Raw genomic sequence first — 26121 nt, forward strand, 5'->3', positions numbered from 1 at the left:
TTATCGCTCATCCCACATAAATGTGCAGTAATAGTTGCCTTTTATGCTTGATGTGTACACTATTGCCTTGCCTCAAGAACAGTAAATATATAACGTTCTTTATATCTAACCCCTCGGACTGGATTCACCTTAGTGTTAGTTTTGGCCTGCTTATTAATGCACTCTTTGTTCGTGTCTGTCACAGCATAGCCAAAGTTGCTTTTGCGTCATAAAACTCCATGTAATTAAAATTCAGTCTTCTCGCATTGACTGCATGCTACTCTAGCCATGGCACCAGTGGCCACCTATAAAACAAGAATATAAAGCTAAAATTGCTGTTATTACTGCATAAAGCACAGAAAGTACAGCTGTGGTACAAAATTTTGCATGTTTGCTTTTTCACCACTGGCAAGGCATGCACTGTTCAGGTGCAGCCGGCTTAACATTTGTGCAAAGGGTCCATTGTGGAAATTAGTTGGCAGGCAAGCGAGAAGTTCAATATTACAAAGCATGTTGCATTTGTCAGTCTTTGGTCATTGTCAGCATTTCTTGCTCTGTACAAGGTGTCTTTATTTAGTAAGATGCACTGTCACAGTGCAAGCAGGGTAGTCCCTGATTGTCTAAAATTAGAGATCCATTGGATGGTTAGGTTCACTAACTAGTCACTAGGTGGATTTGGTGATGTTAGCAGTGGTGACTTAACGTTTCTCATTTCCTCTGTCGCCTTGTCTTTTTTTTGTGTGTGTGCGTGCTTCCTGCCAAGTGCTCTAATGGGCAAGAACCCTCACACAAGAGTGGTGGCTACCCAGTAGCATGTCCTTGTGTTTACAAGCAAAAAGAAACTAGCAGGAGCTTAGGACAAGCACTGCTTCTTTTTAATAACTGGTTGATTGTTAAGTAACAGGGCAAGCACAGTTTTTTTTAAACAGCTGGTTCATTTTATTGCGAAAGCAATACTACTCTAGGTTTCGAGCCTTCTGCGTAGCGCGGCGGTAGCCACGTACGTCTTACCCACTTGATGCTGTGACGTCACATCCCACGTGGGCTGGCAGGAGCTGCCAACTTGGGTCTCTCGTTTCACATGGGACGGTTATGTCAGAATCAGCCTGCTAGGACCCTGGCATTCACATTACCCCTATAGGCCACTAAGGCACTTTCATATAGGTTGGTTAAACCGGGGCTTTTTATGTTGGCTGAGGAAGAAGAAAAAGAGAAGAAGAAGAACGCTCGGTCACCCGCAGCTAATGCTTTCGCTCAATATTTGGTTCAGCAGCGTTGAATCCTTGTAATTTATTTAATAACCTATCAGCAAAGCGTTCACAAGAGACCTGGTTGAAGGAATTATATGGGAGAACTGTCAATGTGAACCCATGAAATATGCCACGGTCTATTCTCTAATTCTATGGGATCAACTTTGGTAATGTAAATCTTGCACAGTAGTAGTGTAGTGGTTTGTAAGTATGAGATGTCTTGTCAAATGTTCTGCTTACTTTAGATGTAACAAAATAACTTGCACCAGTGTTCACTCAGAACTTAAGAGTCTCTTCAGTGCCACAAGAACAATTGTACTGCTTTCAACTTTTCATACGAAGTGTCATCACCTGATGCTGAAAATAGTGTCATTTTAGTGGGTGTTGCTGTGGACAGTATTGCTGTTTATTATGTTTGCGTTGGCTGACCAATCTCTGCCTGATATCAAACTCTTCATCAGGGGGCTCTCCCATTCTTATTTTTTTTACACCGCAGGCCGTTTCCCACGTTGCGGCAACACTACCCCGACTTCACCACTCGCGACATCCATCGAAACTATGTTGACTGTGTCCGATGGCTGGGTAACTTCGTCCTCTCCAAGGTATGATGCTTGCATAGCGGCACATGGCAGCTTGGTTTAATGTGAGAAAATTGTGCATGTGTGTGTATCGAAATGAGTCTGAACACTTGGTAGGCAATGCAGGAGCAGCACACTGTAAATATTCTTTGCTGCATTGCATTGTTTTTCAGTTGATTTCTATAATGCATGTTTTAATGTGCAGCATTAAGGCTCCCGTCCCATTCAGTGAGAGGCTTCCAGTGTGTCGAGAAAATCTGGATTGGTCGGAAAGTTATGTGCGGAGTAGGGGAATAGATAAGTAAATGAATTGCGCTGAAAAAAAGTTTGCGGAGGATGCGATAAGAATCATATCTTGGGCACCTTGTATACTTAGACACGCTACCCCAGGCCACGCAGGCACATTCGTGTGGCATGGTTAAAACGTGGCTTTATAGTTCAAACATCATTGACTTTCGAAAAACTTTTGTGTTCAAGTTTTTCAAAAGTGCAACATGTTTGAATGCATTAATCACCATCTAGCCCAATTTGAAACACTTTTTGGGCTTTATAAGATATGTTAGGTGGTTTTTCACATGATGTAACAGCTTAAGGCTGTATGCTGACAGGTATGTGTGAAATATGAAATAGGCTAGTAAAGGGAGTAAGCGCCATCTCTCACAAACATGAAGCAAATCACTGAATTGTGAGAGAGTTGAACGAACAACTTAGGTTACCCTTGGTGTGCTTTTGAAACGACGGCAGATTTGAACCAACAGCTCAAATCATCACTTGCATGCTTGTAAGCACGTCTCGAGTGCATGCTGGTGAGGGGTGAGTATAAAGGACAAGGATTCCCAGAAAGCCGCTGACGAGAACTGTTAACGCTGTCGTGTCATACCTTTAAAGATGGAGATTCATTCTTCTGGTTTTTGTTTTGTCGAAGTGTACACAATCAAACCCAGATATGTTGAACTGGAAGGTGATAATGACGTAATTTGATACACTGATAGTTTGAAATAGAAAACATGGCGGTAGCTAAGCTTACCAGTAGCCTAAAAGCAAGAATGCGGTACCCACTCGCTAGTGACTCTCTTCTTGCAGCGGCCTGTCACATGCCAGCAAGCCCGTGGTTCGGTCTGCTAATTAAATGAGCTCAGTTCATTGGCTGCAGCATTGCTTTTCACTTGTACCTTGGGCATTAGAGCATAATGTTCGTTTTCCTGGAATAAAATATGGTACTAATGCAAAGAGAAGCACGAGCAGAACAAAGAATCCATGAAATTCTGCACGAGAGTTCACCTCACATTCAGGATAGTGGCCTCTGGTTTTTTAAGTTTGTTTTTTTCAGAGGCGCCTCTATCAGAAGCCAACCTTTCAACCACTGTGGGGCAAAGCCGCGACCTTCAGGTGCAAGGCAGATGGTGCCTGTGGTTACACAAAGAAAACGGTGTGGGTTACTGAGAAAAACTTGCTGAAAAGAGTTGAGTAGAGAAGCAAAGCAAAGCACGGTAAAAGAGTACAGGACCAGGTAGCTGGAAACACTGAGTAGCAGTGGCATGGCACTGACAACAGCTGCTGGGCCAGGAAGGCTGTTTGCATTGCAGTGTTGCAGATTTTACTTCACTGTATTGTGGGACGCTCATCTGAAGATATATTTGTTGTCAAGCTCTCCTTCTGGTTGTATTCATGCAAATTAGGTACAACAGTAATTTTTTTCATCATACTATCATTCTCAGTGATGTCCAAACAGCAACCATAGCATCAAAAAAAGAGAATGTGGCTGTGAAATCATGAATTCGAGCGAAATGCTTCAGTCCGTGACTTTTTGCAAAATTGCAGGAAACTAGGCGCCCTAGCTATGATTGAATACAGCATTAGTCTTGCAGTGAAGCTCTGCCAGTATTCATCACTCAGCACGCAGTGCTTCTCCATGGGAAGAGAGTATTCTTTTCTTACCTGTACTACAAGTTAATAACGGCACTAAATTGCAAGAGAAAGATTTTATGTCTCTGACTTGTTGAAGAAGGGAAGCATTTAAATATTGACTGCATTTACTGCTGTTATTAGTTAGTGCAGTTCACCTTGTAGGCTGTGAGCTGCTGTTAAAGAATTGTTTCTTTTTTTGAATTGTATTTTGATGATTTGTGGTGTTAATTTATCATCGCCCTGGAATTGGGTTTGAAATGCAGCTTACGTTGAATAATTGAGCTAACCAACTGTGACTAAAACACTGTGGCATTAATGACTTTCCCTTCCTGTGTGTGTGTGATGCAGTCCTGTGAGAACTGCATAGTCTGCTGGAAGCCTGGCCTGCTGGAGCAGCTGGAGGTCCGGCACACGGACACCAATGTGACGGTGCTGCACCGGTTCGAGTACCGCGAGTGCAATATCTGGTTCATGCGCTTCTCCATGGACTTTGAGCAGAAGGCAAGGGGACGATGCACTGCATTTGCCTTCCAGCTTTTTTTTTTTTTTTTTGCCTTGTTTAGTTAAATGATCGTGCAGATACTGAAGTAGAAACACGTGAAAATAACAGATCCCTCTGTGGCAGGTTACTTCAGCTGAAATCTAGGACTTTTTCTAGAAGCAGATCTTACAGTTTCAAAGTGGATTCATTCGTCACTGAAGCTGGGCGCCTGACACCAGGGCTCTCATGTGTTGGCATTAGCTAGCTTCTGCGTTACAGCATCAAATTCGAGTTTTGTGGTCTGTACACTGTCCATTCTAAGACAGATGACAGGACAGTAATATGGCAGTCAGAACTTGTAATAAGAGCGCAGCATTGTTTTTTATGAGATCCAAGCTACTAGTCACCCGGCATTTCAGATCAGTGTCAGCTGTCGGACACAAAATAAGCTTACATTCTTCAGAGCCATGCTGCATGCTTCTCGTGTGAGGTGATCACAAGTGGCTGGAATGAGCACATACTGCACTGAAATGCCATGATGTGCTAGAGGGCTCACAACCACAAGTCTTTAAAAGAATACAGTTCAAAAAAGTATTTACAGTCGAACCCGGATATATCGAACTGGAAGGGGATCGCGAAATAGTTCGATATATTGATAGTTCAATATACAGAAATCGCTTTTAGACGCTGATCGTGAAAAGTTATATCGTATTTGTCACATAATCAACCCACTCGCATAACCCACCCTCCACTTTTGCCCCTGGAGAATTTGAAAAAAGTGTTAAGGCCGGTTCACATACAAGTGCTCAGCGACGAGCGGCAGCAACAAGAGCGAAAAATTTCGAGCTTGTCGAAATATCCGGGTTGGACTATATTACAGAATGAGGTCCCGAAGCAGTAAGCTGCAGTGATCAGCGTTTCCAATTTGCGACATGAGGTAACCGCTTTTTTCGCGAAGTCTAGTGACGAAGTGATGGAAGTCTATCACTTTGCTTTTATATGCGGATGGGAGCCGCTGGCACAACGACATCCGCCGCCTCAGGAGAAGTCCATTCCATCGCATAAAGTGTGTCGTCCAACCGGAGCTAGCACGGAAATCCTTATTGGCGATTCCCAGCTTCCTGGCAGTTGTGCGCGCTTGCGTCTGTATCATTTCTAATGACACTGCACAACCATCCTTGCGCAGGTCCCTCACATATTCTAGGACCACCTCCTCAACATTAGGGAATTTGCCCATTTTGGGTTCGCGGAAAGCCGGCAGTGTCTAGTTTGTAGCCATCAGCTTCTCGCGCTGCTTCTTCCAATAGTGTATCCTGATTAACTGGCATACCGCCCCATGGTGAAATTGCGTAAACTCTCACAAAACCCCAAAGCATGCTGCCGAATTGCAAAATGGCGAACGCCGCAAAGCGCATTTTAATCAAGGAATCATGGGCACTCGTCGAAATGCATTTGCTGCGGGATGACTGCAGATCAACCAACAGGCGGCTGCCGCTATAACGGTGCGGGACATGAAAACAAAAATGGCGGCGGAGGCAAGTTCGAGGTGCGATCATTATGCGGGGAATTAAAAAAATCGAATTTTGACCCCAAAATTTAGGAGTGCGATCATTATGCGAGTAAATACGGTAGCATAGCTCCACATGGCAGTCCTTTGGCTACAGCCACATTTCAATTGGAACGAAATAATATTCAGGGAAAGTGTCTTAATGACCTGTAAGACATGACCTAATTAGGGGTCAGTTATGTTTTCATAGTATGATAACTAATTGATATACAGTCGAACCCGGTTATATCGAACTCGCGGAATATCCCCTTGAAAATCCCATGTAAAAGTATAGGAAAGCCGCGTCATATATCGAACTCCGCACCACGCACTGGAAAGTGTGCCTTCCCCAAAGACGATCGCATCACCCTTGGCCGTTTGCCGCGTGACGTTTTCAAGCCACGCGCGGAAGGAATGAGAGGGGACAGTTCTGGACAGCGCCGCGCCCATTCCCCAAAGGCGCGCGCATCTGCAGTTATCGTTTCCCGCGCGCCAACACATGGCGTTTGCAAGCCATGTGCATGGGTGTGCCCATTCTTTTGCCGAGCTATCTCTCTCCTTCAGCACGCGCTACGCATGCGCCAAGCCAGCTCAGCCCATTTTCAGACAGACGTCAGACGCTTTCTCCAGCGTGTGTTGCGAACCCTCTGCGCGCGGCGGCTGACGTGGCTATGGCGCCTGCGGACGTTAAGAAGCGGCAGCTCTCTGTTTTTCTTTTTTTTGCGAGAGTCATTTTTTATTATCCTTGTGCTGTACGCGCGACGTAGCGTAAGATATGGCGGCTGCGGACGTTAAGAAGCGGCAGGCTTTTTTTTTTTTTTTTTTGGTGGGAGCCGTTTATCTGTGCATGTATGGATCAATGGAAACACGCGGTCTGCTGCTGCGATTATGACGCCCGCCCCAAGCGCGGCGTGATAAATCGAACCAGGCTTGTGCAATCAAGCCATCATGGGCACTCTGCCAAGTTCGCTCCGGGCCACCGGAGGAGCTATAAAAAGATAAACGCGCCTAAACGCGCCGTGACGTTATCGCTGCGCAGCATCTTGGCACGCTGCCAAGAAATGAGCTGCGGATGCGACGCCCGAAACGGAGTGACGCGCGCCATCCACATGCAAGCGAAAACGATCGCGATTTCTGCCGCAGCGACACAGAAACCTTGTATTGAGCTGTCGCGGTGGCTTGAGCGGCAAGAGGGACGCAGCTCCAACAAGTTTGAAATTTTTCGCTGCCGCTCGTCGCTGAGATCGCTCAATCGCTTAAATGTGAGCGAGCTGGTCTTAATGCATATTCTTTTTTTTTTCAAATTCTCGGGTGCAAAAGTGGAGGGTGCGTTCATTATGCGAGTGGGTTGATTACGCGACACATGCGGTATCGTTTTTTGGCATCGTAAGTGCCGTCGCAAGCCGATTTTTGTATATCGAATTATCGATATATCGAATTATTTCGCGATCCTCTTCAAGTTCGATCCGGGTTCGACTGTATAGTGAAACAAAATATATTTTTGTGAAAAGCAGGAATAAAAATATATGCACACCGAATTTCATTGTAATATCTCTAATAATAAAAAATTTTCTTTTAAGACCAGTGTCTCCCCTCAAGGTTAAGACGAAAAAGTGCCGCCGCTTTGAGCAGCAAGCACAAAAGGAACGCCAGTGCAGACAGTGAAAGACATGTTTCCTACTGAAGAGGATGGGCATGCAGGAGAGGTGAATAGGGTGTGCTGAGGCACAGAGGTGGATGAAGACGGGGCAAGTGGAGTTCAGAAAGGCTCTTCTGATGCGTCTGTTTCCAGCAGTAAATAGAGGAACTTGAGTCCATCGACGCGCACATGCACGCAAGTCGGCCGGCGTAGTTGGCGTTGCATAATGTCTTTTTTGTTTTAAGGGCACAAGCACGGCTACTTCCCACTTGTCACCTTGTAAGCTCAGTGCTTGCATGAAAACTAACCCAGAGTTTGCAGTCAATAATCTGCGATTTCGTTTAAGAAGATTGCGGTTTTTTGCATTGTGTACCATGACCGATATTCTGCTAACTTGTCTTTGGCGTGGGAAGTTTTGGTGTGCTGTGGTTGCCATCTTAAGTTTGTGGAAGGTGACAAAGCCTAAGTTTAAAGAAAAAATTGTAAAAAGTATTCTGCTTGTTACTGTGAAGTTTTTTTATATGAATAAAAGAGGCTGCAATTTCACGTAAAGTAATGAGATGTGAATTCGTTTTAATTATTTAACCTCTTCAACTGTAGAGGCAGCACATGTTGCCATGATATAGTCACTGCACTGTTCCCTCTAGTCTTGAGTATTGCACACTAAGGCTGTATCTGATGCCACCTTCCCATATACCGTATTTACTCGCATAATGCTCGCATGTTTTATCGCAGAAAATTGATGTGTAGTTGGAGGTGCGGTAATTATGCGAGAAAAACTTTTGAGCAAATGTTTTGGAGCGCTAAAAGCAATTTTAATTATGTGTGAATCGGGATTCTCAGGCCAGCTATTGTAATAATAACCAAAATATTACTTTCAAGCAGAACTTACCTTTATTATAAAATACTACAGAGTCGCCAAAAGCACGAATTGCAAAACCAATTTTTTTACCGCACGCAGATCATCACTCCCCACGTTTCATGGTGTTATGTTCAGAGCAGACCATACAGTTCTACTATTGATCAGAGTCTTGACCCCAGTCCGTGTCGACACTGCAATTGCTGTCTTCGGTAACATACTACGCAGGACTCGACGGCGAAGTGCTAGCTGGCAGCGTGGTTGCCATACTCTAGCGCACACACGATAGTTTTCAGCCTAAAAGCAGCTGCCCCATCGTGATGCGGCACCAAGAACTTGGCAGCCCTTGGAAAACAAGTAATATGGACAGAATGATGGAACAATGATGAGACAGCGGAGACACAGAGACACCTCTCAATATGGCAGAAGCGGAACATAAGCAACGACTCGAGCTTAACCTATGATGATAATGATGATACAGTCGAACCCGGATATATCGAACTCAAAGGGGATCGTGAAATAGTTCGATATATCGATAATTCGATATACAAAAATCGGCTTGTGACGGCACTTGCGATGCGAAAAAAATGATACCGTATTTGTCGCATAATCAACCCACTCGCATAATGAACCCACCCTCCACTTTTGCACCCGAGAATTTAAAAAAAAAAAAAATGCGTTAAGGCCAGCTCGCTCACATGCAAGCGACTAAGCGATCTCAGCGACGAGCGGCAGCGACAGAGCGAAAATTTTCAAACTTGTTGGAACTGCGTCCCTCTCGCCGCTCGAGCCACCGCGGCAGCTCAAAACAAGGTTTCTGTGTCGCCGCGGCTGCAGAAATCACGAGCATTTTCGCTTGCTTGTCGATGGCGCGCGTCAGTTCGTTTCGGTCGTCTCATCCACAGCTCATTGGCAGTGTGCCAAGATGCTGCGCAGCGATAACGTCAGGGCGCGGTTATCTTTTGATAGCTCCTGCGGTGGCGAGGAGCAAACTTGGCAGAGTGCCCGTGATGGCTTGATTGCACAAGCCTGGTTCGATTTATCACGCCACGCTAGGGGCGGACGTCATGATCGCAGCAGCTGACCGCGTGCTTTCGCTGATTCATACATGCAAGGATAAACGATTTTAAAAAAATTAAACATCAAGAAAAAAAAAAGAAAAAACTGCCGCTTCTTAGCATCCGCAGCCGCTATATCTTACGCTACGCCGCGCGCACAGCACAACGATAAGAAAGGATGACTCTCTAAAAAAAAAAAAAAAATGAATAAATAAAAAAAAAAACAGAGCTGCCGCTTTTTAACATCCGCAGGCGCCATAGCCACGTCAGCCGCCGCGCCGCCGCACGCAGAGGGTTCGCAATACACGCTGGAGAAAGCGTCCGACGCCTGTCTGAAAACGGGCTGAGCTGGCTTGGTGCATGCGTAGCGCATGCTGAAGGAGAGAGATAGCTTGACGAAAGGATGGGCACACCCACGCACTTGGCTTGCAAACGTCATGTGTTGGCGCGCGGAAAACGATAACTGCAGATGCGCGCGCCTTTGGGTAATGGACGTGGTGCTGCCCAGACCAGCCGTCGCCGAACTGCCCCTCTCATTCCTTCCGCGCGTGGCTTGAAAACGTCGCGGCAAACGGCCAAGGATAATGCGATCGTCTTTGTGGAAGGCACACTTTCCAGTGCGTGGTGCGGAGTTCGATATATCAAACGACCGGTGAAATTGAGTTCGATATATGACACGGTTTTCCTATACTTTTACATGGGATTTTCAAGGGGATATTTCATGAGTTCGATATAACCAAAATTCGATATATCCGGGTTCGATATAACCAGGTTCGACTGTATACTCGAGCATGCTATCGCCGCCTGGTAGTGCACGCACACAACTAGGTCAGCTAGTTTCAGTAGTGCTCCAAAGATGGTGCTTGCTGCTACTAGCAGACGACTCTCGCAGTGGTAATTTTGGTGGTGCAATGATTATGCGAGAAAAAAAAAACAATTCAGTTTTTCACAGCCAATGTGGGGGGTGCGAGCATTATGCGAGTAAATATGGTAAAAGGAGAGGCCTGAGTTAGCAGCTCCTGCCATATGTAATGTCAGGCAACCCTACATCCAGTTAGTGCTCAGCCGTGTCATCCGCCTGTACCATTCTTTTCTGAGTACTGTGCCATACAACCTAAACTCTGCAGTTTGCAGAGTTTGACTATAACAGCTCACCCCTCTCCCAGTGCTGCACTGTTTTGTCATCATACTATTTTCTGTGTGCTCTTCTGTCATGTGCTGTTCTTTGTTGTCCCGCTTTGGTTGGTCTTGCAGTATTTGAAAAGGAAAACGCAGCAGAGCATTTTTTTTTTCAATATCTTGACTCAGCCTATTCCTTTTTCCCAGATCCTGGCGCTGGGGAACCAGGTGGGCAAGACCTATGTCTGGGACATCGATGTGGACGACCCAACCACTTGCAGGTTGGTTGCAGTGCCATTTTAATTAGGGATGTGCAAGAACACGAAATTGAAGCATTGTCAAAATGCAACAAAGCCGTTTTGTGTAAAGAAAGCCTTCTCGACAGTGTGCACAGAGCGAAGCACTCGAAGCCAGGAAAAAACATCGATCTCACATCTGTTTCATCCTAAATGCAGGTAGCCATAGTGAAAATTACTGCAATGCAAATGGTTTTTGGCAGTTTTTCTCACATATTTGATAGTTTGAGTTTTCGGTTAATTCTGACATTTTTCCTTGCCCTTTAAAAGCCGAATGAATGAGTTTTCTGTACTCAACAGTGATATTGATGGTTATTCCATACTGAGTGGATCATTTGCCATGGCACTAAAAAAAGGTTACGACGGCTTGGGATGGCCCACAGATACGTGCCGCTTCATTTTATTACACCTAGAGGAACCTGCACAGCGCGCGCCACGGTGCAAGTGCAAACCTTCCTGGCAACGTTTGTTGTGCTAGCAGATTGCTCCAGAGACAGTATACTGGGTATGGACTTCCTGATGGAAAACAGCGCCATCATTGTCCTGCAATTCAGGAAGTTTCAGTTTTCGACAGAAAATGCCCTCAAAGCTAACAGTGCTGCAGGCGCCGCTCAATATTCTCAACGAGCACATTGCTGTTCATCCCCGCTCCAGTGTAATGGTGACTGTCTGTGTACACACCCTCCGGGAGGTTGAAGGGGTCGTCGAGAGTAAACCGCGTTTGCTTCTCGACCGTGGCATTGCTGTTGCTCGGGCTGTTGGCTGTTGTCTCTCTCGAAGATGACAAAGTGAACTTACTTCTCACCATTTTCAGCAATGAACATTGGTATCTAAATAAGGAAACAGCTGTCTCTTATATTGATGCTATCACTGAAACTAGATGTGAACAGTTTAACTTGTGATTTTCGAACGGAACAAGAGGAAGTCGCCGACGCACACAAAGTACGACAACAACCCAGCACCACCGCCGAAGGAGCAAAACATACTGAGGAACCTCCTCAATCGCTGCAGAGCTGCATTTTGCGTCACTGCTGGTCAAACACACCTCGTAAAACATTATATTGTTACGGACGATACAGTGCAACCACTCCAATAGTCACCCTATCGTGTCTCATCTAAAGACCGTGCTACAATTACCACTCAAGCTAAAGAAATGCTTGATCACGACGTTATTCAACCATCTCAGAGCCCCTGGGTGGCACTTGTCGTCCTTGTCAATAAGAAAAATGGAACATTACGGTTCTGTGTTGACTCCCGACGATTGAACAATGTAACTAAAAAAGATGTTTACCTCCTGCCCAGAATCGACGCTTTAGATCGCCTATGCAACACCAAGTATTTCTTTTTCACGAACCTCAGATCTGGTTACTGGCAAATCAAGGTAGACGAGAGGGATCGTGAGAAGACTACATTTATCACTCCAGACAGGTTTTACGAATTTCATATCATGCCGTTCGGCCTTTGCTCTGCGCCAGCGACCTTTCAAAGGCTTATGGACACTGTCCTCAGGGACCTGAAATGGCAGACGTGTCTCATATACCTGGACGATGTGATCTCTTTGCCCCATGTTTCGCAAAGCATATTCGTCGTCTAGAGGCGGTGCTGCAAGCTATAAAATCTTCCGACCTTAATTTAAAGGTCGGCAAATGTTACTTCGCCTATGAAGAATTGAAGTTTTTAGGTCAAGTCGTCAACAAGGAAGGGGTCCTTTCCGATCCCGAGAAAACTGTTGCCATCGCGAATTTCCTGCCACCACGAGACCAGAAGGAAGTTCGGCGCTTCCTCGGGTTATGTGCATACTACCGCCGCTTTGTGCCAAACTTCTCCAAAATCGCCGCACCGCTTACGTACCTCACCAAGGCAGATGTTCCAATGTTAAACACTGCAGCAGCAGGCATTTCAGGACCTTCAACGCCGCCTTCAGTTCTCATCTTCATTTCAGTACCACCCATTCTGGCGCACTTTGATGAACACGCTGTACAGAGGTACACACCAATGCTAGTAATTTTTGTTTGGGCGCTATCCTAGTTCAGGTTCAAAAGGGTCAACAACATGTACTTGCTTACGCAAGTCATTCACTGTCAAAGATCGATGGCAATTATTCTGCCACTGAAAAAGTGCTTAGCCATCGTGTGGGCAATTATAAGTAGTGACGAATCATCACGCACTTTGCTGGTTAGCCAGTATCAAGGATCCGTCAGGGTGCCTTGCACAATGGAGTCTGCGCCTACAAGAATATGACATCACGGTGACCTGCACATTCGGCCGTAAACATTTCGACGGAGATTGTCTTTCGCGGGCTCCCATAGATCCTGCCCCGACCGACGCAGGCGAAGACGACGGCTTCGTCAACGCAGTAAGCTGTATGGAGTTCGACTCGCAAGAATGCACCAATCCTGATCTTCAAGCAGTAATTGATTATCTACGTTAACACTGGCTCTTTGTATTACTGGCTCTGCAGCCTTCACACGTCTTTTTCTCAACATTACAATATGACAGTTCCAGCTGGTTCTATGCAGGTCCACAAGACCAGTAATGTTCGCTATTTTTCAATGTCCCACTTTTGGGCACTGATCAGCCAGCTCAGTCCGTGGCAGATACAGTACAACCTCTTTAATTCGAAGTCATCGGGACCGCGAGAAATCTTCGAATTAAGCGAGTTTTCGAATTAACCGAACACACCAAGAAATAAGACTTAGGCAAAAAAATTCGTTGCAGGAACGTGTTATCTTTATTCGGCATATTTTGAATTACTACTGAAAGTAATCAGAGATGCTGGTTTGCCACGTCCGGTAGTTTGCGGCTCCTAAGGTCATGCTCTCGAGTTGGTCAAATAGACGAAACATCTCTGAACTTCCACCGCGGCACTCAACAAAACTGCGGATAACGTTCAGCGATCCGATAACTTCACCAAGAGCAGGTGCTCGGGGAGGCTCGTCGGTGTCGTCGTCGCTATCGTCGCTGTCATCGTACCAGCAGTGATCTCACTCTCCAAGTCAGAGTAGCCAGTCTGCTCTTCGCTCTCAATGTTGATATACTTGGCGAAGCCGACTGCGTTGGACTCATCCTCGGTCTTCGAACAAGCGGCCAACTCGGTCTTCGAACAAGCGCTCTTGCCTGCTTCCTGGATCAGCAGTCAAGCAGAACTTCTGCTGCAGCGTTAAAGTCGTGTACTTTGGCATTTCTGCACTGCTACGGTCACAAAGCTAGCACTTCTGTACAGTCCCGCCCAAAAAAACGGCACAGTAGCCGACCCCTAACCACAGCGCACAACACAAAGAAATGGCGCAGGCGAGACCGGCGCGGCGGTGGTGGTGGCGTACTTGCAGCGTTGGAGGCACGGGGGAAGAGTGGGCGAAGCACACCAAGGGATGGAGTGGGGGCGAGGTCACGTGATAAAAACCGGTATGCCCGCCGTGTTGCAGTGAAACACGTCTTCTCCTCTGCAGGCGCGTGTTTCGGTGGTGCGCGAGGCGCACTGTGGACCGATTTTTGTGCAGAGAGTGCTCCGGCTGGGGCGCTTCGCCTATAAATCATCACCATTACTATGTGGCTTTGCCTCGCGGCTCCGTAGGGCCGTCGTTTCGCCGAGTTTGCGGCGAAACATGGATCAGGCATTGCCGCAAAGCAGTCCAAATTTTCGAATTAACCGGGCTGGCGCAGGCCGCCTGTTCGAATTATCCGGCCAAATTTACATTGGAAAATACGGGACCGCAGAAAACCTTCTAATTATCCGGGATTTCGAATTAACCGAGTTCGAATTATCGAGGTTTTACTGTAGAACTTCAGATGCTTTCTCCAGTGCTTGTTGTAAACCCTCTGTGCATGGGAGACGTGCGATGTGCGTCTTGTGTCATCATGCTGAACGTACGTTAAGCGGCGGCAGATTGTTTTTTTTTTTTTTTGTTTGTTTGTTTTCTTGTTTCTTTTTTTTCCCTTTGCGAGAGTCGTGCATCCTTGTCGTCGTGCTGAACATGTGCCCTAGCATAAGCTATGGCGGCTGCAGATGTTAAGAAGTGACAGATTTTTTTTTTTTGTGAGTGTCATCTATTTTTGCATCTATGAATCAGCGTAACCACATGGTCAGCTGCGATCATGACGCCGGCTTTGCAATATTGTTTGTTTAAAACGCCATTTGCAGCTATCGTGCTTTCCAGTCATTTTATGGCAGTGGACTACGTCCGCCCCAAGTGCGGTGTGATAAATCGAACCCGGTTTGTGCAATCAAGCCATCACAGGCACTCCGCCAAGTTCACTCCCTGCCACTGCAGGAGCTAACATGAAAAGTATATAATAAAAAAATAAACACGCTGTAACGTTATCGCTGCGCAGCGTCTTAGCCCACTGCCAATAAACGAGCTGTGATTGCGACGGCTGAAACGGAGGGATGCGCCACCGACTAATGCTTTTTTGCTTTTCAAATTCTAGGTGTCAAAAGTGGAGGGTGGGTTCATTATGCGAGTGGGTTGATTATGTGACAAATGCGGTATCATTTTTCACAATCGCAAGCAGTGCCTCAGTCCAGTTTCTGTATATCGAATTATTGACATATCGAACTATTTCGCGATCCCCTTCGAGTTCAGTATATCCAGGTTCAACTGTGTGTACATTCAGGATGAAGGCTAAGGGACAGCGACGATTTTTCAGTTCTTTAAGTGCTTTGTTTTTTGCATATTACTGGGAGTGTTGGAGAATTGTTTCAATATCGTAAGTGCTCCCTTGGCTCTTTACTTAGTTCAGCACAGTATATCGAGTGTCTCTGCATGAACAGCCTGTCGCAGATTGGTGATGCTTCACTGCATAGACAATCTACTGTACAGTGAAGCATCCTCAAAACAACTGTTTTGCATACCGTATTTACACAATTGTAAGTAGACTCAAATGTAAGTCGACTCCCCTCCCCCCCTCCAAATTGCATGTCCCGAAAAAAAAAAAAAAAAAACATGCCAGTGGATGCTTTGGCAATGACAGTTCATTGTCTGGCTGTCTAGTCATCTCCACTTCGAATCACATATTTTATTTCTGTGATATATACGTGGCAAGCTTGGCCGCCTGCTCTGGATAGCATATCAACTGTATCCCTTAGAAGCGTCTTCGCTTGACATCACAGTTGAATGTTTTCTCACTGCCACCACCACTCCTCCATAACCCGTTTAGAAGCTTCGAACTTGCGGCCCACAGCGCAATTTTTTATTCTGCATAAATGATGATAGCTGCCTCCTTGAACTCTGCGTGGAACAAGTGCCAAATGCTTTTTGGACTGGAGAGCTCATAACAAAGTATTTGGCCGGTTGTAAGAGTATGAACGCGTGAACTAAACGAATGATCGGTGGCACCTCTTCCATCAGCCATCGACACTCCATGGAAGTGCTGCCATGTCATATGATCCGACGCAACTGACGTGCAAAAAGCGAATGTTGTTGCGATTCGAATAGCGGCTCTTCCGTAAACTATCGACACTCCCGCAGATGCAGTTAGTGCTCCGCAGTAAAAGTTAAAAGAAGCACACTCAGTAACTGAATGTTGCACGTAAAGCTGTTAAATCTCGTTACAAGAGACACTATTATAAGAGACACTCGGTTATAGGAGACATTTGAAAATGGTTTGGTTGGTTTTCCTATGTCTGCCATGTTAACAACATGCATACAAGAGACCTGGTTACAAAAGACACTCGTTTACTAAGGACACCTTTTTCAGGCCCCTGGAGTAATATCTTCACTATTTACAAAGGACATAACCCAGGGTGCTCATGCAATACAGCTGAAGCGTACCAACTCGTACATGCTGCACTTCAGATTCCCTTAGCATTAGATTCCCTTAATTCTGTTCCATATCGGCATCCTTTTTGTTGCTATATGCCAGGAACTGAGAAGGAGTGTTTCCCCATGACTGGAAAGTCGAAACGACCCCGTTGTTTCAGCCACTGGCATCGCATCACTGTCACCTACGAAGCTAATCGAAATGCATGAATGACATGCAGCATTCTGAACTCCTCGCTGTTAAAATTTGATCACAAAATGAAAGCTCGGAATCTTGATGTCTTTCTCTTTGTGAACAATGGTTCTTGCAGCACTAAAGTTCTCGTGCTCAAAGCCACGAAAGTTATTTTTTCCCTCCAAATTTCACACCCTACCTTCAACCAATAGAAAAAGGCATTATGCGCTCCGTCAAGTTGCTGTACAAAACAAGGTTGGTAGAATGCCTGTTGCTCTATAGGCAGCAAGACTGTACAATAGTAATTGATGCGAAGTTTGCTGTTCAGGTTATTTCAGGTGTCTGGAATGGCCTGAGAAGTGAAGCTGTGAAAAATTGTTTCAGACAAGCAGGCTTTAAATGTGGTGACATGATGTAAGAGGGCCCATATATGGATACTGTGGAAAGCATCCTTGAAGATGAAGCTTGGGCGAGCATCCAAGAGACTGCTGAGGTACCATAATGTTTTGAGGAATTCGTATCTGCAGATGTGGATCTTGTGTGCTCCCGAAGAGCTTATAGACAGTGTGATTCTCGCGCAAGTAAATGGCACATGTGCCATAGAGGATGACTATGAGGACATTTCAGAAGAAAAGCGTCGGCATCTGAAGGTGACGAGCATGTAAGAGTGCTTCAAAGGTATTAATTAGAGCAACAGGAAGGCTTGCAAAGTGAAGTGCTTTACCTCCAGAATTTGGCAAGGAATAGACTCTGCACTCACAAAAATACATACTATATTATGAATAACTTCTTTAAGCTTTCCTGAACAATTTCCTGTTAATGTGTGTGAATGCATTTATATGCTGATGTGCAGTAAACTGATCAACACAGCGCTTTTATAATTTTTGGTTACAAAAGACCTTGCTTACAAGAGACACATTTTTCGGGTCCCTTGAGTGTCTCTTGTAACGAGGTTTAACTGTATATAAAGCAAAATTCGTCGTAGCCTCCCTGATATAGTTTGTATCTTGCTCTTATTAACAGTGCCATGCTTTGGTTTTGGTTGTAAGTCCACCCCACCCCCCACTTCGGATTTTCGAGTTTTAAAAAAAGGGGTCGGCTTACAAACGTATAAATACGATACTTGAAGAGCGCAGAAAGAGCATGGATGCAAGAGAGAAATATGAATAGGTGTTAAAATGGTGTGATGCCATACCAGAATATTTTAATTAATGGTGGTCAAATTTACGGGATTTTACTGTAGAATGTAGCACCATTACTGCTTGACGCGATGGCTACACTCGTACCTTGCTTTTCAAGGGAGGCATGCAAGAAATTGAGATGGATGCAAAATAAGCAAAAAGTCTCTCTATGCCTTCACTATATCAACTATTTGCTATTGTGAGACCTCGTAAAAACGAAGCTTCTCCCAGTACCTCAATTGCATGTCAAATCATCCCTCCCGACATTTGGTGACCATTCTTAGGAGCATTTAAACCAGTCTTCATCTCGTGCACGTAGCTGTAAAAAAAGCTTTATGGTAGAGTGTGAACTTGATGCCAATGAAAGGGATGTCTGGTACCAACGGAAGGGAGGGTAATGAGCCTACCGTTTTGCGTGCAATGGTACCACCAGGCTTTCCGGGAAGAAAAAGTGTGTTATTGCTTTTTTGATCTATTAAAACATCAGCAACGCTGCAGACGTTGAGGGTGCCTACCTAAACTTGAATAGAAAAATTCATTGGAGACACTTAAAGGACTACAGACATGAAATTTTGGTAGTAGCATTTTTTTTCTTGTTAATGATGCGTAAGTTATTACTGTATATCAATCCGCACATAGTTTTTGCTTGCAACCGCTAAATTATTTATAACTGAATTTTCTTTTCTCACCAGTTTCGGTTTCATTATCCGAAAGATTGCTGTGACGTCACAATGATTTCTTGATGCGCGGCATGAGAAAACAGCGATGTAATCACTCATTCTTCACTTGTAATGATTCCTGTTCTTCTGGCAGGCTGGCTTTATCATTGTAGTGAATTCAAATGACACAGCAATGATTATATCGCTGTATTTTCATCCCTCGTGTGACCTAGACTTCACTGTGACTTCACAGCCATTGCTCGTCACAGCCTTCGCACGACTGTTGAAATCAAAACCGGTGAGAAACGAAATTCGATTATAAATTATTTAGCAGTCGTAGGCTAATGTGATGTGGTGATCCGTGTACAGTAATATCCTAGGCATCATTACAAATGATAAAACACGAACCAAAAAATATCTATTAGTCCTTTATGGCTGATTACATGTGGGAATGCAGAAAAATTACTTTCTGTGCAGCTATGTTTCTTACAATTACAGCTCTTTTTGCGAGATGGCCCATGTGCATTGTTTGATATGCTCATAAACTGGCATATATAGAGAACTCCGAGCTGCACAGTGGTGAAGAGAAGCTACTGTGCTCTTCATGCTTTGCTGATATAGCTAAGGGGTGGGTCAGCTAACATCTTAAGGGGTGCATCAGCTAACATCAATATGTGCGCGTCGCTGTTTCTGCTCACCTGCTCTCCTCTCCATGATTCACACTCGTGCCGAGTCAGTGCCAGGATGTCAACCTGTAGCATGCGCCATCTATGAGGTCAACGCATGTGCCTTAAGGCTGCTCTATCTTTTAAAGGTAGCGACAGGTCTTGATCCAGCCGCCCCTCCCTCCGATAGGCCGGTTGGCTGCACGTGACCTCTTCGCTGTCAAGCTCCGCCCAAAGGGTCCAGCGGTGCTCGCTGCGCCGCTGAAATGCACGGCGGTCTGCGCTTGCCAGCATGATATTGGCCGATTAGTTAAGCAAAAAGTACTTCACATGCCTTTATTGCATTTATAGGAGTGTATATGCCGCGCTTAATGTTTAAGCGGACGCAACTCTGAACTCAAATCTTGAAGCGTGCGCGTGACATGCGACTGCGCCGGGCTGCTGTGCTTTCGGCTGCCGGAACCGTGCGGAAGATGCAAAAAAGTCATTTTCCATTCTTCGCGGTGACGATAATAGCAACAGAAGGAAGCTATGTCCTCATGATATCGGGCGTAAGGTTTTTATGGCCACGGAAAACCTCCGACTATGCGAAGGGATTTCTTCGCTTGCCCGGGATGGCCTTTGTTTGGGCATATGCTATTTCATGAGCAAAATATCAGGAAAGTTATGACTATGTAGTCATTGCTTGTACTGTGGATGCCTAATGAAAAGTCACTGCCGTTTCGAGCCCCCTTACTTTCCCGAACAGATCAGGACTGCAATAGTATTATGCGTGGAATGAATGCTGTCAAAATGCTCAGAATGAAAAGCCAATGCTTGATAATGCTTATTACGAAAATTTAGTTCGTACAATTGATCAGTTGATATAAATGAAAAATGAAATATTGGAAAAAGAGGAGGGTGCAAATGTTTCAAAGTGATCGAAATGTAAAGTCAATTTTTGCCAATGCTAAATATTGGTGTACAAAATTAAAAATTAAAAACAAAAATGTGTACCATAAAAAGTGTAAAAACAACCGTGTGTGTGTGAAACGCTATTGAGCCATTGTTTTAACGGAGGAGTCTCGCAGCATTGCATCGAATGCAAACAAGTTCCGCTGAATGCGCACAGGAACTCGTCAAGTTTCAAGAGGCGGCATCCAAGTTTACTGGTGATATTATCGCCCGGAAGGCTATAAAGAAACCAATATAAAGCAAATAAAGAATAGAAAAGTCAGAAAACATTAGCCGTGAGCTTTGTGTCACATCATACCCGATTTTTTTTTTTGTAGTTGTTGGAAGATATACATGCGTTGGTAATGCACAGCTGCAGAGAAACTGACTTTTTTTCCAAAATAAAGTTATCGGAATACTGTGTAAACAAAATAAACTCAAGCCAAAAAAAGTGTGTAAAACGGAGTATACCCGAACGGTCACAAACACATGACGCCCTTATTTCATCAGAGCTCTGTGCGCAACAGCGTTCTCAAAAGTTGCAGAAAACTCGCAGTCTACTTATTTTTAGTAAGGAAACGAGCCCAGTAAGTTTACTGAAATATTGTTTCTACTTCAAATTCGCTATTAATTTCAAAGCATAATTAATGAACAGTTTCCTAGCCACTGTACTGAGGAGAATGGTTCAGAAGAATGAGCTGGCTCGTTTAATGCACGCTTTTTTTTTTTTTTTTATGTTTATGCTGCAAACGCATGTTATTCCTGTCTTTAGAAGTTTCCTGAGCAGTAGAGGACACAAATCTGTTGAATTCATCGGTTTATGTGTGCACCTAGCGCGGCTTCATGAGTACGCGGTAAACGCTCGAAAGAGTGCCACGCGTCGTCTGCTAGCGCTGCCCCTGGACCCCTCGAGAGGGTGCTCGTGTAGTTGTCGCTACCTTTAAAAAAATAGAGGAGCCTTAATGTGCCTCCTTCTTTGGTGCCATCTGAGCCTCAACAGTCGTTCCGAGAGTTGTCAATGGAATTTCGTGTATTGGTGCTAGTAAGGCTTTTACTTTAAGAAACAAAGACTGTTTTGTCTTGCCTTGTTTTTTGTCACTCATCATATTGCATAGCATCGTATTACACTCTATGCTGAAGCACAGTCTCCAATCGCGAGTTTCTCGTTCCTTTGTAGCTGCTCCGATATGTGATGCACCAGATGCCTTAACCAAATATTTGCAGCTGAGATCTTTCATTTGTAGAGCTGTACAGGATTCCGACTTTTGTTGTTTTTGTTTCCCCCCTCTGTTCTCGAAGCTTGATGTCAACTGTGGTGAAGGGTCCATTAGGAAGCAGGAAGAGAGAATAGTGTATCAGGGAAAAAAAACGCGAGTTAATGTGTGTGCCAGGTGAAATGAAAAAGAAATGGGTATGGACAGGACATGCTATGTGAAGGCAGGGTAACTTGTGGTCTTTAAAGTTGACAGACTGATTTTCAAGAGTAGCAGAGGGCAGCAGAAAGTCAGGTGGGCTGATGATGCGACAGGGAAGTTTGCTGGGATAAAGTGCACAGGGCAGGGCTTATTAGAGGAATATGAAAGAGGCCCCTGCCCTCCTGTGGTCATTGTCAGCCTAATGATGGCAAGGGCCTTCAGTGATTTGTAGCAGAGATTTCATTTCGTCACACCCTCCTTGCAGGAGCACTGTGCTGACACACCCCAAGTGCACTAGCCCAGTGCGGCAGACCAACCTCAACCGAGATGGCAGCATCCTGCTGTGCATCTGTGACGATGCCACCATATGGCGCTGGGACCGTGTGGGGCGCTGATGACATGCCCCCTCTCGCTTCTAAAAGCTGGGAGAGCTACCTTGTGGAGTGGGAGTCTTCCAGACCACTATAAAACAGGGTTCACAGAGCCAGTCTCTGCAGTCAAACGCAGAAAAATCTGCAACGCATTAATGAATGCATTCGTACATGCACCAGTGGTTGTTGCCATGCCGCTGCTCAGTCCTGTGGCCTTTTGCACTTCTTTCTTCTCCCATCTCTTCCAGTGCCTTCTCTTTGTCAACAGCCTGCATCACCTTCTTTCCACTTTGTAGCCACCCTCTCCTTAGTAAGTGCTTACATGCTGCACGGCCCAAAGAAGTTGATTTCTCTTAACAGCTCACCAGTCTGGGTTCAGCTTTCTTGAGCTGCGAGAAAAAAAAGGGTCATATTTGTACCTTTGTTCCCACTACAACGCGATATGCATTTTAAAAACGGTATTCTCATGTAACAACGGTATACGTCTTTTTATAGGAACACTGAATGCAGGTTCATGTATATTTAGTTTTTAAGTTCCAGTAAAGACTGGTTGTTTGGCTCTTTGTGACTGCATTGATATTTGTTTGACAGGAAAAGACGTATTTATTTATTTAGCAGGTGTTAGCGCGCCGCGTTGGAGAAACATGGTGGCAGAGTTTTGCACCTTGAAATCTGTATGCCCCGACAAGCTGGAATAAAAGGACTAGTACAGACAAATATACCTGCTTGCTCTCCTTTTGTTGCCATGGCAGCTTCCACTGTTTCTTTTGCCACTCGGTTGCTAAAGTCCCTTAGCTCTTTTTTTGTAGTGAAAGAAAGCTACACTAGGCTAGCAGAAGCAAGTTTCGCCATGCCTGTCATATACCACAACTTCCCATGCTCCGTAACCATGGCAACCAGCTGCATCGTTTCACAGGTGTTCAACTGATAAGCTGACTTAGGACGTCATGTGCATCGTTAAGCAGCCTCACCGCACATGCGCAAACTGTTTGCTGGTCCCCTCTGCAGCGCCTTCTCACCTTCATCACGTCTGACTCTGTATGATCACGTTCATATGACTAATTGCGCAGTTGCGCATATCAGCCTGAGCGTATCGGCCTGGCTATACTTGGTACTCAGGTGCGCCATAGATTAACAAACTGACGGTGAGCTCATGTACAGTGTACAGCATCTTCAGAGACTGCCAGAAGCTGCGTCAGACGACCTGGAAACCGATTGGTATGAGGACGGCCAATAGCGTGCAAATAAATCACGAAAGGCCAAGCGTGCATCCCAGACACTGGAAGATTAGGAAGAACGTCTGGCCAAGCGGCGGCGTCAAGACGCAGAGCAACAAAGATGCTGAGCAGAGCTTCCGCTATGTATATTCTGGCCTAGCTGAGCTAAGCCACTGCTGAATGTTTTTTGACCGCCAACATCATTACCATGACCAGAGTAAGTGTGGCAGCTTTGCTATGTTTACTGATTTGCCAAAAATCTTCAGGCTATTTAACCTCCTAATCCAAAGACTGGCAGGATTTGTGTTGGATGCACAGAGTAAAAAAAGGTGAAGTGGTATGGTGGCTTAAGAAGAGATATGGACACAGAGTGCTGATATGGGCACATGGAAATCGGGACATATACTATGCGGTAGTCACAGATCTAGTGTATGCAGTGAGCACATCATTGAGGTCTGTGAACATCATGCCACAGGATTATTGAGCACTGTTGCAACCCTGACGCTTGAGATTGTTAAAAACATCAACAAAAGGTGGAAAATGCTATGCTGCGGGAGCACGAAGGCAGAAAAGCCTGTGAGAATCCGGCACCTGACTGTAGCAGTTATTTGACCAAGATGTCATGCTTCATGCAGGGATTGCATCATTGCCTCACTTCTGGGGTTTATAAAATCGGCAAACACCTTCCATTGATTTAATAATTTATTCATCCTTCGTCATATGCCCCTCCGATGCCCAGAGACAATAAATATTGTTTAAAAAATGTGTCAATAGTTTCTTGATAATGCATATTCTATAACAGTTGCACAGCTTCTTTCCAGCATTACCCAAGTTGTCCGAGAACCACCTTTCAAAAGCATATCTCATTTGCTGCATAGGCATGTGTGAATGGTGAATTTCCAGTTCAAAGCAGTTACAAAAGGGAATATCGATAATTTTCAATTGAAACAAATAGTTTCCACTTGTAATGTAGTAGGGAAAAACATTTTTTCTAGAATACACCTAATGTTTGGTTTATTCGGTTTTGGGGGGTTTAACATCCGAAAGCAACTCGCACTATGAGAGACTCCATAGTGGAGGACTCTGGAAATTTCGACCACCTGGGGTTCTTTAATGTGCACTGACATCGCACAGCACACGGGTTCCTTGCTTTTCGCCCCCATTGAAAAGCAGCACCGCGGCCGGGATTCAATTCCGCATCCTTAGATGCAGAAGTTGAGTGCCCTAACCACTGCCATGGGTAGGCCTAGCAATGTGGCTCACAGAATTCGTCAAAGCAACTGAAAGCAAAAGTTTTTGTACGCTCGGCAGGGAACCAGCGAGCCGGCCACGGCGAGCAGGGACCCAGGCCGCGCGGCCGGTGCCCAGAGGACAACGTAGGCCCCGTCCGGAGCGCGCGTTCTACTGCAGGCCCCGAATAAACGTTTTACCAATCCAATGTACAGTGCTTGAGGTAGTGTCATACCATTTATTCATCTGCTAGTCATGTTTTTGCAAGACCTCATATGCACCTCCATTTGTGACACCACCGTTCGTCATACAGAGGGCTTTGGTGTCACCGTTGTGATGGAACCGTTGGTCGTTCGGCGTGATATCATACGAGCGATATACTATTTCAAGTTGCTTGCAGCATATGTCTCTTAATGAACTTGCCGGTTAGCTCCCAACAGGGACTTTAACCGATGACATCAGCACATTTACCATTGCGTCTTTTCTCAACTTCAATAATTATGACGCCTCCATTCTCTGTAAAGTGCTCCAGTGGTGTCATTCGATTTCTCGTCTCTCAACATACAGCTGCTAGTCAAGTTGGAGGTAAGCTTATGATGGATTCCAACTGATGACATTTCAACTTAAAATGAGACACTGACACTTCCACTTTGATGAAACATTCATGCTTTCGCCTTCACAAAATGTAAGCAGTCTTAAGTGCCCTCTGTTTTTCATTTTGTTTCATTTTTTATCTTTAGTTTGTCATTTTTTTCATTAAGCCGTAACTTGCACTGCTAAGTTTGTGCTGATGGAGGAGTTTGGGACAAGATGTGCATGTATGTGTTCAGCATGCGAACAAGGCGATTGTTATGTGCCAATTCAATAGGAACATTAGCAAAATTTGAAGCACGTGCCAACTTTAACAGCCATGTTTGGAAAATTGGGTAGTGTTGGTGAGCTCTAAGCCCTTTCTGGTGTCTAGAGTAAGCAGATTGGTGGCAATATGTTTCTGCATTCAGCATTCTTGTTTTCAGTTTCATTTTTTAGAACTTAGTAGAAACATAATCAGCGTCAAAGACTCTTCAGTATGGCATAAATAGTTTGTGAACGTGGAAGTGCTCTACTGATTGTTGTATTGCTAGGAGCTTAACAGCCATGTTTGGAAAATTGGGTAGTGTTGGTGAGCTCTAAGCCCTTTCTGGTGTCTAGAGTAAGCAGATTGGTGGCAGTATGTTTCTGCATTCAGCATTCTTGTTTTCAGTTTCATTTTTTAGAACTTAGTAGAAACATAATCAGAGTCAAAGACTCTTCAGTATGGCATAAATAGTTTGTGAAAGTGGAAGTGCTCTACTGATTGTATTGCTAGGAGCGTAATGACAAAAATTCTCTCGGCCAGGCCATTCTTTCGTTTGGGCTCAAGTTCCGTATAGAGAAAATTGTAGTTCTTTTCCTTTTATGCTATGGTGAGTATTTACCTGATGCAATTGCAATTCATTAAGTCCTCGTCTGCATAAGTGGTGGGCCAGAACAACAGGTTGAGGAAGACAGGAATGCAAAAAAGGTACACAGGCGTAGAAAGGGAGCAGGATGAATGCTAAGTAGTCTGTGTAGTCTTTTTGCACTCCTGTGTCTTCCTGAATATGCACCAGCATGCTATGCCACAAGTACCTCTCAAAACAGCAGGTTTCTGTGGCAGAGTACATAGCGTCATCTCGTGCCTGCCAAAGGAATAAGTACTCTACTGCTGTGGCCTTTATGGTAAATGTTTTATTCTTCAAAGGGCACGAGGCTTTGTTTGCTACCGGTATGAAGCTGTCCAAG

General features: G+C 45.0%; 1 protein-coding gene across 4 annotated transcripts in view; it reads left to right on the plus strand.

Annotated features, from left to right (window-relative positions):
* The window catches only part of LOC146209321 (polycomb protein EED-like), a 48519-nt gene extending 25931 nt beyond the window's left edge, over window positions 1-22588 (plus strand). For all 4 annotated transcript variants that reach the window (XM_084599565.1, XM_084599574.1, XM_084599592.1 and 1 more), the window contains exons 9-12: window positions 1726-1831; window positions 4064-4216; window positions 10625-10698; window positions 21766-22588. In XM_084599565.1, the coding sequence (XP_084455691.1) occupies window positions 1726-1831; window positions 4064-4216; window positions 10625-10698; window positions 21766-21895 (463 nt within the window). In that variant the 3' untranslated portion in view covers window positions 21896-22588. The remainder of the gene's footprint in view (window positions 1-1725; window positions 1832-4063; window positions 4217-10624; window positions 10699-21765) is intronic.
* Window positions 22589-26121: the final 3533 nt, after the last annotated feature.

This window comes from Amblyomma maculatum, chromosome 1, assembly GCF_055883805.1.
Source record: "Amblyomma maculatum isolate TAMU_Amacu chromosome 1, ASM5588380v1, whole genome shotgun sequence".
Classification (NCBI taxonomy): domain Eukaryota; kingdom Metazoa; phylum Arthropoda; class Arachnida; order Ixodida; family Ixodidae; genus Amblyomma; species Amblyomma maculatum.